We start from the raw sequence: 13794 nt of genomic DNA, 5'->3' as shown, positions 1-13794 counted from the left end.
ATATATGGCCAAATATACCATAATTATAACAGATCAAATTTGATATCTAGAGAAGGATGGGAATATTCCTCCAAAAGCACTTTTTTTTTTCTTGCTGATTTCTTCCCATCTCCCCCAAGGCAACTTTCTCCCCGCTCCAATGGATGTTTGCAGTATTCGGATTTGATTTAGTAATGCCCAAGGACTCTTTCCTAGCCCCCTCTATTATTTAGGCAATTCTTTTCATACTTAGAATATAAAATGGAACTATTTATAACATTTCCCTGTCAAATTTTCAATAAATAAGATTAGCAGCAGCACAGAAATACAAACTCTTTGGCAAGCAAGGAAAAATTAGTCTACTAGAAAGTGACAGCAAGGGAAAAATTCAATAGCTGTATAGGGCAGAATAAATATTATACACAAATGAATGTAATAAACCCTAGCATCTTTATGTTGCTGTTGCTGAGAAAAAGGCCTTTTGCTGGAGGGACAATTTGGAGAAGGGAAATGCCAGGAGCATGCTCAATCTTTTCCTTTCAATTTTTGGTCACAGATGCATTTTTTTGAATAAATTATCTATATACTTTTTTCTTTATTTAAAAAAAGACTAGCCTCTGCATGCCATAAGAGATGTCTACTGGAGCAGTGCCACTTGATCTGGGATGGAACTTTTTGGCCCATTTGAGTCATGGGAGGGTAAGTGAGCATTAAAAAAAATGTAAAATAGGTGTGCTACGTGCATAGAGATTTAAGATAGAGGCACTAGATGCAATTCCCTTCCTCCTCTCCATGTGTTCATTTGCACTTTGTTGGACTCCTTCAAAACAGTGAATGAAATATCATTTCAATGTTACAAAGCCAATCAGATTTGGCCAAATGAGGGGTGATGAAGTTGTGGCCCTTGAGATGTTACTGGACTACAGTTTTCATCATCCTGACCATGCTGGTTGAAGCCGACAGAAGTTCAGTTCCAGTAACCTGCAGAGCCAGAGGTTCATTACTCTTGGCCTAAGAAATGTTCCTGAATGCAAATGAAATCATTTCAGAGTGAGGGCAAAGTTTTCTAAACAGGCACTTTTTAACGAATAAAATGTGTGTGCTTGTGTGTGTGAGTATTTATGCTTAAGAAAATGGCAAATATTTTTGTCTGAGCCTTCAAATCACACACAAATACTTTGCAACCATCAACTAAACATAAAAGACACTTGTGCTGAATGTTTATTTCCGTAATGTTTGAGTAAGTATTGCAAACAGTTAAAATCAAATTAAGCTATGAAATGTTTATATAATAATCATATTTGGCTCTGAGACAATTCTATTAAGTTACCCCTCATGCCATATAATGCTTTGAAGAGATAATTGTGAATAAATTCCACAGGAATGAGATGCCATCCTACGGTCTTTTAACTCATTTTTTAAATTTTAGAAGTACATCATAAAAACATTACTGATGTTAAGAATATGCATCATTCTCTATGGCTAAAATGCACATTAAATCCTAAACCTTTTATAAAAACAACTCTGTTGATTTCAGTCCAACATATTGTAAAATGTACTTCTCACATAAGTGAAATATAAAACATGTTTTGCTCACCTTTTTTTTTCCATCCACAAATCACAAGAACTTAATTATTTCTGGAAAGCATTGATGATATCCAAAATGTCCAGGCCCAACAGAAAAAACTTTATAATTTTCAAGGAAGGTCATATAAAGTCTATACACAGATATGGTTATTTTCTCCTTCCAAGGCATAAAATATTAAGAATATACATCATTAGCAAGTTAAGGGCTAAATCAGATACTTTCTTTAATAGTCTGGTTGTTAAAGGTTTTTTTTTAAAAAAAAATTAAATAACAAGTGCAAGAGCCTGCTGTTTTCATTTAGTACCTCATGCAAGCTGAGTGTAGGGTTAATTCATTCCCCAACTATTCTCCAAAGAAAATTGTGCACCTGCAAACAGTACTGGTACTCCAATTAGTAATAAAGGACATGTTTTCCTTCTAAATCTTATAGCCAAGGGGAACAGCATTTTAATTTGAATTATAGCTGGGAAGGAAAGGTCCTCAGAATTAATGTGGGAAAACTGTAGCTTGATATTACATTGTGACTATGGTTTAGAAGAGGATTCTAAAGAGGATTAATTACTCTTTTGCACTGATGGGCACATCTGGAATTTCAAGGACAAACATTTCTTGCAAAATGGCTGGTAGAGAGATCTTGCCCACTGAGAATGATAACCAGAAAGAATATAAGCAGCTATAAAGTACCCCATGTCCAGAATATTACCTGCCAGCTCTCTAGCAGAACCTCATGCTGGTACTCCCAACCACCCTTGTTTATCTTTCTTTGTCTTCTAGCAGGAAAGTAAACTTCCAAAGCACTGGACTTTCATCTGTATTTTCTAGGGAAGCTTACAGAATCCATTTGGTGCACTTTTGGAAATCAAGATGGTGCTGGAGACAGCATAGCGCTTTTCCGTTTTTTAAATTATTTTTGTTCAAGGTGTAAAAACTGAAGTGGGGCAAGAGGCTGGCGTACTAAGGGAGGGCCTTATGGGTATATTGGCAGCCCTGGGTGCAACATTGGGGACTGTAGGCTTAGATGTTACTCCATCTTTGAAGACCATTGTTTGAGCAAATGGGGAGATTCTCAGGGAAAATAGGTAAATGAGGACAACTGGACAAATCAAGTTTTATTAATAAGATTGGGACATAAATAATGCTTAATGCAAATTGTAATTTGGAATTCTATCTCAAACAATCCTTCTTCTGATTCTGGAATGTTGATTTTGATATTTCAGTACCAATCCAGATTATCAACTTGATGGCTGTGTTTACAACACAGAGAGACCAGAGACTAGCTAATGACGGTTTAATCTAGCATGTTGTACAAACCCAGTTTGTGTGGCTGGTTTATAATCCAGCATGGAGTGTTATACCAGAACATTTGTTAGTTGCATAAATCCTGGTTAAGTTCATCAGAGGTTAGAACAATATCAAGTTTAGCCTATTGTTCTCTATACCCCATATCGTAATGTATTTTCTCTGAGAATATAAGCAGAGTTTCCAAGGCCAAACCATAATATGATTATGACTGCTTGATTTCTTTTTCCTTCCAACTCCTTCCAGCTCACAAGTGAGAACTGCAGGGAAGACTGCTAATAAAATGAAGTAATATTTATTTTATTCATCGAATTTATATGGCTGCCCACTTCAGGAAAAATGTGACTCTAGGCAGTGTACAATGAAAACCATAAAACAATGATATAAAAAACAATCAACAAATCCAAAGAATTAAAAATATATTATTCCATCAGGTCGCTTACTTTATGTAGCTTGTAGTATTGTTCGGCTCCAACTCCCCCTTGTTCTTCTCCAGTCCAAAGCACCAAACGCAGAGTTCTTTTGGGGTGGAGTCCTGTTATTAGACAGGAAATAAGCAAACATTTCTCTCTTCTCAGCACCGAAAGCATCTTTCACCTTTTTAGTAACCCAAGGAGCCTACTTAGTGCATTAGGAGAAAATTTACATTTTGCCTATAATGGAAAGTAATTTATTTTAAATGCCTCTCCTCCTAATCTTTTTGTTTCTCACCTTTTCCTCTCTCTGCACTGTTCCTGAAATCTCCACCCCATCCCATTTTGGTTCACAATCTGTCCTAACAGCCAGGAACCATGCTGAGACAAGGAATAGGTCTCTAGTGTTTATTACTGCTACATTAGACAGAAAATCCGAACAAACTGAAGAAGCGTGGGAAAAACCCAGACAGATAAACCCCAAAGTCAAGGCGGGTCTGATCTGTGTCTCTTTGAATGGCTGCTTAACTCCTCAGTACTACGCATGCGTTTTCCCCCCTGGATAAGGGCCCCCTCCTGCTCACCATCAGTGCTCATGACACAATCCAACCAATTTCTCCTTTTTTCTCTGCCCCTTTAAGCACACACTCAAATCTTTCTACCTTTCCTCCTTCTACCTGCTTTCTTCTTTCTCCACAGTCCACTCCATCACAGGGTTTCTCCACTCCTAGCCCTGCTATTCCATTCTGATTTTTGTTCCCCATCATTTTTCTACACCTTTCAGCATTTCTGAACTAACGATTTATAGCAACGCCCAGTTATTGTAGTGTGATATAAAGGTGGTCTGTGTTAAGGATTTAGGACCATTGTGATGGCTAGGTGATACCAGGGTTGAAATCTTCCTTGCTTTCAGGCTTAAGTTGCATACAATGGCAACCAATTTGTTAAAAATGTAGGTCTGCTCCAATTGTGTAGAAAGAATGTGTTTTGGTTTAGGTTATAGTGGGGGAAAATGGTCTGGGGAGGAAGAAGAGATAAATAACTCCTGGAAGGGTATGGTTAAGAGCTCCTGCTGTTCCTGGTTTGCAAACTGTGAACTAATCATAGGATCCAAAAACAAACAAAGCCTTCTAGAACATTTCCTGAAGGCCCCTGTTGCTCCTACAGAAGGGCTTACTATTTGCTGCCTCTATGGCAGCCAGCCAAACATTCTGGCTGTTTTTCTTCCATGTGCTCCTGCATCAAGAGGAAAGGGACTGCTTGTGCTGTCGTCTATCAATATTTCCCAGCATAAAGTTTGCAAATTGTGGCAATGAAGAGTAAGGATGCAGAACCCCAGGAAGTATATTTGTTTGTATCTCCAGTGGGTTGTTGTGTGACAAAGCTGATAGTCCCCTGCTTCTTCCAGTCCAGATTCACAAGAGAAAAGATGTTTTTTTGAAGCTAAATGTTAAGAGTTTCTAAAGCATTCCTGTAGAGTATAAAGTTTTTTAACCGCAACAGCACCAGTTCAAAAAGAGTGCAAGGCAAGGTCATTTGTATTTTAAACACATCTGTGGAGGTATAATCTTAAAATTAAATACAAGCCATTTGAAAGCTACCTAATGTAAGCCCATCTGTATTAGATTCAGCCCAAGCAAGGCATGTACTAAATCCTCTTTCAACAGGTTCTGTGCATGGCCAGATGAGACACACAAGTAAAATGGATCTGTATTTCATACAAAGCAATAACTGGGTTTGCTTTGTAATAACTGGGTTTGCTTGTACTAAGTCATGATTTGCTTACCTATAGTTGGTCACATAAAGCATACTAAGTCTAAAGAGATGTTTGATAAACCAAAATGAGCTCTCATGAAACCCTAGTCCAAAATCAGTTATGGGCAACTATGGTGGGTAGACCTTGTTGGGCAGTACAAATAAGAAGCAAATTCTGGTCTGCCTATAAAAAGTTTATATGGGCATGACTTTTCAAAATCCATGCAATTCTCCCTTTTGTTGGTTGGGATGGAAACAGAGGTATGGGTTACATATGACATGTAAATTTTATATTAATATTAGACTGAGAAGATTAAGAAAAGGAATTATTCCAGCTTTCTTGAGGTTCTTACTTTGTTTCATTACTGATCTATGGTTTGATTTCTTTCAAGTCCATTCGTAGAGTTGAAATAGAATATAGGTAGGATACATATGACATGTTTCATTAGGATTGCTTATTCACTTTTGGTAGTTCTCTTGCCATTTCCATTCCAGGAGGGGAGGGGGAGGAATGATCTGATTTCACAAGACGTAAGAAATTCCCTGACTGCCACTAGTATTTAACAGTCTGAGTGGAAACTTATTTGACACCTTTTAAAAACCGCCTCATGACACTACACCAGTCTATCTATAACTTGTATGAAGAAAGTAAAGCCCAGTGGCTACATATTTAGACACATTTTTATTACAACAGCCTTTGCCTCATATGTCAAATGCAAGGTTAAAATACAACTCTCTGCAGGGAATGCAATAAATAAAATCTGCTTTCCCACAATATTCAGAATCAAAAATATTACTGTGATGATGTTTTAATTCATTGGGTCAATTGACCTAGCCAGGAAATACTCCAGCCAAGTCTTCTCTTTCTAACAATTTAATCCAACTTTCTAAATCTAGAGTGTACAGTAGAATACTGCATTTACCAGAAAGGAAGACAACGGTTTCTCAAGGCTCAGCTAGGAAGAAGAGAGGGAGAAGTTATTCTGTGAGGCACTAGCCAAGAATGGGAACCAAAAGGATCAGTTTTCAAATCAGTTATTTTTGGCTTGAGTAGACAGAGATTATAAATAAGCAAGAAGACCTCTGAAGATGTGGGTGCTGTGGTTTGAACAGGCTTCTCCATGGAAGTTGTGAGGAAAGCCTGATTATGAGAAGTGCTTTGATATTTCAAGACTAGGAGAAAAGAGTTTCTTTTTTAACATCATGGAGGAAGAAGCTACTAGATTTGGTTTTTAAAGAGCCACAGAAGAAGGCCCTGACAAGACAGAGAAGGCATAAATAAGTCTGGGCCCCTGATAGTATGGTTGAGCTTGTTGCTTGGTCTTGGTTGTGTTAACTGAGTTTCTCAGTTGCTATTTTATGTTATTTTTGCTGTTTTAAAACTTGTTGGTTTTTTACTATGTTTTTATTCTGTTTTTAAATGGGTAGCTGAGATGGGTGGCCATATCGAATAAATAAATAAACAAATAAACAAATAAATAAATAAAATTGCTGCAGGCTCAGGGCATTTGATGAAGTACTAGATAAATCTGAAAAACAACATGGTATATAAAGGGAAAAGAGATGTGTCAAGAGACAAGCTGAAGACTTTTGGTGCTGGACATCTTCCCTTTAGTAAAGTAATTAGTCAATTAAAGATTAATAGACAGGAATAGACATAAGACTGGAAAAAGGTTAGAAGTACACTTGAGAATAATTGGTGCTGAGGCAATAGCTGCGCTATGTGGGAGGAAAAATAACAATATGAGAAGGTGCTATGGAGAACTTTCCTAAGACAAAGATGTCAACAAACATTAAACTTGAACTCTCAGCTTAACAATAACTACTGCAAACTAAAAAAGGAAGACAAAGAAGAAGATGCCTTCAAGTCTAACTTGACTCCTGGTGACAGTTAAGAGTTTCTACTTTCTAGTCCAGCTTTTGCCCTCCAAGTGGGTTTGATTTTGACTTCCTAGCTATCAAGGGAGTTGTTTCAGTGATACCCTGTCCAAATCATATAAATCCTGGCAGTTGAAACCTAACACCAAATTGGGAGAAAGTAAACCTTGCTGGCTTTTATTCAATTCTCAAATATACAACTGCTTTCCTTATGAAAAATGTGTTGACCTGTTTAGTACCCTCACTTGCCCTCAATGAAATCACCACATTGCCAAATGTGGAGACACAGAATTATTATGTCATTCAACACCATATAAAATTCCATTTGCTGCCATCTGGTGGTGCTCTGGATTTTTGCAGCCCAGATATGGTAGCCCTACCCCATATAATCAAGTTTCTTGAAGGCATGGGGCAAAGAGTGAGAGGACAAGGGGAGAGCTTGGCAGGATCCCTGTGCCTGCAGGACCCAAGGTAACAGCTTACCCTGCCTTCAGTATTTTTTTGTTTTTATTTTTGCACCTCTTTCCTGATCCTTTGAATCAAATTTGTTCATCCACCTGATCAGTTAGCAACACTGATTCTTCTGGCTTTGAAGTTTCTTCCTGTCTCTATCCTGACTTCAAATATTCTCAACATGACCTAGAATTCTCGAAAAGCAAATTATATCAAGCCATTTTCCCCTCTATCTCAATCTTGTTTACTCTGACTGGAAGCAGTTTTTGAGGTGGCAAGCAAAGGTCTCTCCCATTAGCCACTCTGTGAATCTTAATTTTTAAAACTGGTTATGCCTGGAATTAACCTGGGACTTTCTGCATTCAGAGCTGATTCTCTGCCACTAAGATATCAGCCTTCCCCTAAAAGCTTCTGACCATGGAAGTTGTACCCAACCCCAAGTCTACGAAGTTGGCCACCACTGTTCTACATAATCTCTTTCTCCATAAAAAGTGCTCAATTTCACTCTTCTTTTTTCTCAGCTTGGGTTATTTAAAATCCATAGATGTGCTGTGAGTCTGTTCCAGACCAGAAAAAACTTCATGTTTCCTTTATCCTTATTGGAGAAAGAAACATAACACTGTTATGTTTCTTACGTCATAAGAATTATGACAGAAGCATAACACTGTTGACCTTTAAACTAGACCCAGCTCTGCCATTGCCATTCTGTTCCTGTGCTTTTCTGAGTGAAGTATAGAGATTTACTACTCAATTCATACTTTTAATACAATTTTCTCTTCCTCTCAGTGACACCACCTTCATCTAGCTTGAGGCCTCCTAGAACATTTTCTCTCAGACTCCATCTCTATATAATTACACACACACACACACACACACACACAGAGAGAGAGAGAGAGAACACTGATGCAATGGCTGCTTCTGAATGCCAAGAGCCATCTGGTAAAGTTAAACAGGAGAGTGAAGAGACTGTAAGTTCTTCAGCACCAGGCTGTTTCTGACATGTTTACTGGGAGTGCAGAATCTATACTCAGCCATGTAATGATAATTTGTACGTCACTATTGAACACCCTAGAAAAGAGTCAGAGTCGTGGGGGGGGCGGGGAGGTCAAGAGGAGTCAAATGACAAAGGAAGCATTGCACCACTGTAATGCACACTCCTCCCATTTTGTACAAGAGTTGTGAGTTGCATGCTTGTGTGCGTGGGGTGGAGCTTGCATCACAACAGAGTAACAATACTTTTCTCACTTTGATGTAAGGTTTGGGGCTTTTGGATCCAGGCCCAATCCCACTTTACATTTTGTAGCCAAGGGAGTAGGACGAAACAAGGGCTGAAAATTCTCATTTTCTAATTCAGATGTTTGCACTTTGCAGGAGGAGAAATGATAAGAAAACCAACATGAATTCTATGCTCCATTTCCATACACAGTGGAAAGCCTGACTTTTTAATGGACAAGATGCTACTAAGATGTTACTGAGAAACAGTTTAAAAAAGGAGAAAATATTGTTTACCCAATATTCTATATTCTAAAATGTATAAGCTTGAAATATATATAACTGGTGATGTCAGGATTGCTATTACTGCAATAAGTATACTTTCCCTTTTTTCTTCTGGCTGGCAATTCTAAAAGTATTTGGAAGGCCCCAGATTAAGGAAAGGCTAGAAAAGAAGGATAGTAGGAATGTAGCCAGGGAAGAATGTGTTTCTCATCTGAATACACATCACCTACTTTCACACTGTTGAATCAATATATAAATTCAAAATTCTCAGTCCTCTGATTTATCATGAGAGTTTGCCAATTTTAAAAATGTGTATTAAGAAGTCTGTTAAATTCCCTATTATTAGGGAAGCTTGGTTGTACAAACTATGCACATTAGACAACATGCAAGCAAAATGCCTATGTTTAGAGAAATGTGTGCCAAAATTCATGCCAATCATAGCGCAAACTTTTTCAAAAGCATTCACAAGTTCAAGAAACCAAGGTGGGCACATTCACAAAATGAGAAACTGAAACTGTTTCTTTCCTCTTGGCCCTTGTGTGGAAAGATCCTCACAGTCGTGTAGGTACTATACTGTATGCCCCTAGCAGGAAATTCTTCCCTTGTATTCTAGTAAACATCTTCTCCACTATGTTGATTCTCAGCAGCCTTCCTATAGTTTGAGGCCGCTAAATTAGAAAAGACAAATTGAGAACTGAAATAGCACATCAATGGATGGCTCTGAAGCTGCCTCCCCATTCACATCATACTTGGAACAGAGGAATCTTAATGCAAGTGATCCTGGGTTATATCTGGTGTTGTGGGAAAATAGTACAGCACAACCGTTCATATGTAAAGACAAGCAAAGGAACTTCTGGAGGTCAAATAATTAAGAAGGGCCTTCATCCCCAAGTATGGTCCCCTCTCATTTTGTATCCATATTTATATTTGGTAACCATTAAACTAAAGATGCACTGTGATATGTTTCCCCTTACCTTGCTGCCAAGAAAACATCTTCTAAAGATATATGCTTTTTGCAGCTATTAATCTCCAGAACTATCAACCTTGAGGTAAAGATGACCTCTGTAATTACGGAATTGGAACTTCAGCCCAGATTCAAAGCATGGTTTCATCCAACCTCTGCGGAAATCCAGAGTAGTAAAGGGAAAAGAAACACCCATCTGGCTGAGGAATGTGGTTTGAATCTGAATTAAAAGACATGCCCCTATCCCATTGACTTTTGCACAGGTGGCATTCAGCCCAACCATAACTATTTTTAAAAAAGAACACTTCCCACCTGGATGTCATGTGAGTAAGTGAGAAACCAAGTGAGAGGCTAATCTGATCTCAGAAAGACCAGTTTTCTAAACAAAGAACAACATGAACACAATAAACTAAGTTTGCAAGAATCTCTAAGATGATGTACTCTGGAATTATTTGACCTTGTCATTTCCTCCATGATAAGTAAATACCCCATGATCACAATAATTAAAGCTTTTTCAGCAATGGTCAGGGTATCCACAGATGAAGGTTGCTTCCTTTTGACCACCTCTGAGATATTCTGCTGAAATTTTAAATGGACAGTAGTCAGAGGAATATGCATCTGCCTTAAGCAGCCTATGGGATGTGACTTGACTGAGAGCAAAGAACAAGAAATCATGATTGTCTCAAATACAGATTAGAGACCTTTATGATTTCCTCCTAGTCTTTAAACCCAAGCAGGAAATTTCAGCTCCTTACACATTTTGGCTACTTTCTGGGCAGTATTCTTACATATACTTTCTTGCACAGTGCCTCAGAATGTCAACATCTTCTGGACTTCCAGTGGAGGCATGATGAGCTACACATACCTCTATGGAGAGTGGAGACAACGACCAAGGCAAAGACCGAAGAACTGGTGAATAGACCAGTTATTGGGAAGCTCTCTGGACAAGGAGAGGATGGGATATTTCCCACATGTGTTCCAGATGACTGTTCCTCGTGAGGAGACCACAGGACAGTGGTCTCCTGTGGGTTTGAGTGCTGGGAGATGAAGGAATTAATCATCAAGCTCACAACTGAGGCAGAGCCTTCTAATTTCATGACCACTTTCAGAAATTGCTTATCTAACCATCTTAAAGCTATTAAAGATCTTTGGATTGACAAGTTTGAAAAGCCACCTGGTGAGTCTATCTTCATTTCTGAACAAAATAAAAATTAACTACAAGTTTAAGAACTTAAAGAATTTGAAATAAATTGCAGCAAGCTAAATATTTTAAACCAAGAAAGTTATAAACAAATTTAGGGTCCAGACAAATTAGGAATATTGAAACTTTTACTATAAGAGTTTGGAACTAACTATATAAAGTGAACACCTTTTCATGAGAACCAGAATTATTTTGTCTATGGTAAATCATAACAGAGATTAGAGACCTAATGATTTAAATTGGACACTAGAGGGGACTAAAGATTCCAGGCAAAAAGAAAAAAAACCCCTGCCTTTGGTTTTGATTAGGATTGGGATTTACAAAATGACACAAAACACTGTAACATTTGAAATATTAAAGGAGATCTTTGAAGAATGGGGCCTGAAATTAATAGCTACAATATCAACAATATCAACCCAAACCCGAACCCTAACCCATAGTCTGCTTCTATGGATAGACTATGTTTAAAGGATGTTAATTAAGGAATGACAGATGTGAAACAAATCTTGTTTGATGTGGAAATAGTGGAATCAGAAATATTGGATTAAAAAAAAGTGTGCATTACAAGACAGAGAAGGTATTTAAAGTGGAATCATAAGAGATGGGCCAAGAGAATAACCTGGATAAGGACCCTTTACTGGATATACAAAAATGCTGGCTTAAGTTTTAAAAATTAAAGGGGAAATGCAAATGATAAACCAAGAGAATGACCTGGATGAATGTCTTTTTATTGTATTTACAAAAGAGGCTTGTTAAAGCCTCGAAGAAGCCTATGCAATGGGACAAAAAAGAATTGAAGGGATTTAATGAAATCCTGACAACCCTTTAAGGACTGTTTGCTGATACCAGGATTGAAAAGTTGATGTCTTATGGATTTGCTTATACAGTAGATAAGGGATGGGTTATGGGAAGAAGATATATCTATTTGTAACCTTATAGAGGTGAAGAACTACCAAACTTGTTTATACTTGTTGTGGTAAAGATTGGAAGTCACTTCTTTATATATTTCTTTTTTTCCTTTATTTTGTTCTTTACTTTTTCTTCCTTTTTCTTTGCATTTTTAACTCTCTTTTTATTTTCCTTTCTTTCTCTGAGTTTTGTTTGTATTAGTTTTTATTACAGTACTTAAAATCTTCAAATATGTTTGTACAGTATGTATGTATTTATGTCAACAAGTTCTGGCATCAGCTCAAGTTCTATTCATCATCTATTCTATCTTTTCTCCATAATCTAGGAGCTCTGCCAGCATTTTAAAACAGTCTTTCCAACTTAGGAAAGTGACAGGAGCCTTTCCAGATCTTGTCCTAGTTTCTCTGCATCACGAAGGAAGCAGGTCTTTATTTACCCTTAGATAGCAAGATCTGAGTTGCCTTATGATATGCCTCATTTTCAGGGAACTTCATGGGAATGGTTGAGTTTAGAAAACTGTTTTCCAATTCTACCAAAATTACAGCTGAGGGTAATTTATTCATTTATTTATTTGATTTCTATCCTGCCTTTATTATTTTTATAAATAACTCAAGGTGGCTAACATACCTAATACTCCCTCCTCCTATTTTCCCTGCAACAACCCTGTGAGGTGAGTTGGGCTGAGTGAGAGTGACTGGCCCATGGTCACTCAGCCAGCTTTCATGCCTAATGCCCTTTGAGAGCTCACTCCAATGCTATCCTCTTTTTTTTGGTGGGGGAGTTGCTTCAAGTCAGTCTCTTGGTGACTGCCTAGACAAGTTCTTGCAGTTTTCTTGGTAACATTTCCAAAAGGTTAGCCATTGCCTTCTTCCTAGGGCTTAGAGAGAGTGACTGACCAAAATCACTGGCCTATGGCAAGACTAGAACTCATGGTCTCCTGGTTTCTAGTACAGTGTCTTTAACCACTATACCAAATTGACTCTTGCTAATTTCTTTAGAGGAAGCATATTTACTCTAGAGCAAGATCACCAAATTCTAGATCTCAGAGGCTATCTGGGAATGTTGGGTTTCCCCAGGCATTGGGGTCAGATGGATAGATGAGCTCTGTTATTGATGTGGTTTTTTTTGGGGGGGGTGAGTGGGGTTATTATCTATCCTTTGGTACTGGGAGTTATATGTGGTGCGTTTTTCTGTGTTTTAATCCTTGTAAGCCGCCCAGAGTCACTTATGTGAGATGGGAGGACGGATGGATGGATGACTGTACCCAGGAGCGGCAACAGTAACAAGCAGGAGATGAATCATAGCAGGTCAAGAAGAAAAGGGGAAAACATGTGAGTGGAAGAAGGAAGCCAAATCATGGAGAAGCAAGAAGCGTTTGGCCATTCCACACATATTCTGCAGTTCAGGTTGATAAACAAATCATACTGAATAAAGCTAAAATGAATTGGTGTAAGAATAGGGTCTATATGCTGAACAAATAATTGGTTTTAGATACACATCTGTACACACACATCACCTCTTCCATTATTCTGCTTGCAAGCATTACGGAATTTCTAATAGTTTCCATTTAGTACATACAGCCATCTTTCATTGTATAGGGTGAGCTGATAAGGTTACACAAATAATAAAACTACGGAATAATTAATGAAAAGCAAAATGCTGAATTAGCTAAATATCCATACTAGAAGCTGTATTTTTTAAAAATGAAGAAAATCCTCAATTCTATTATATAGACGTCTTCATGTTTCATCCATGTAGAAATGAACCACAATGGAACAATTTGACCACATTTCTATACATCTTGTGTTTATTTAGGCCTATGAATGGAATGAAGGCACCTCTGAGATGTCTTCAGCTC

At 37.8% G+C, this 13794-nt stretch overlaps 1 protein-coding gene across 1 annotated transcript in view; it reads right to left on the bottom strand.

Annotated features, from left to right (window-relative positions):
* Positions 1-13794, bottom strand: part of CPQ (carboxypeptidase Q) — a 166610-nt gene that overhangs the window by 45107 nt on the left and 107709 nt on the right. Inside the window, exon 6 of the mRNA XM_063300259.1 lies at positions 3310-3401. Coding sequence (XP_063156329.1) covers positions 3310-3401 — 92 coding nt within the window. The remainder of the gene's footprint in view (positions 1-3309; positions 3402-13794) is intronic.

This window comes from Candoia aspera, chromosome 3, assembly GCF_035149785.1.
Source record: "Candoia aspera isolate rCanAsp1 chromosome 3, rCanAsp1.hap2, whole genome shotgun sequence".
In the NCBI taxonomy this organism is placed as follows: domain Eukaryota; kingdom Metazoa; phylum Chordata; class Lepidosauria; order Squamata; family Boidae; genus Candoia; species Candoia aspera.
The sequence above is the reverse complement of the archived record's forward strand: the minus strand, read 5'-3'. Positions and strand labels throughout refer to the sequence as shown.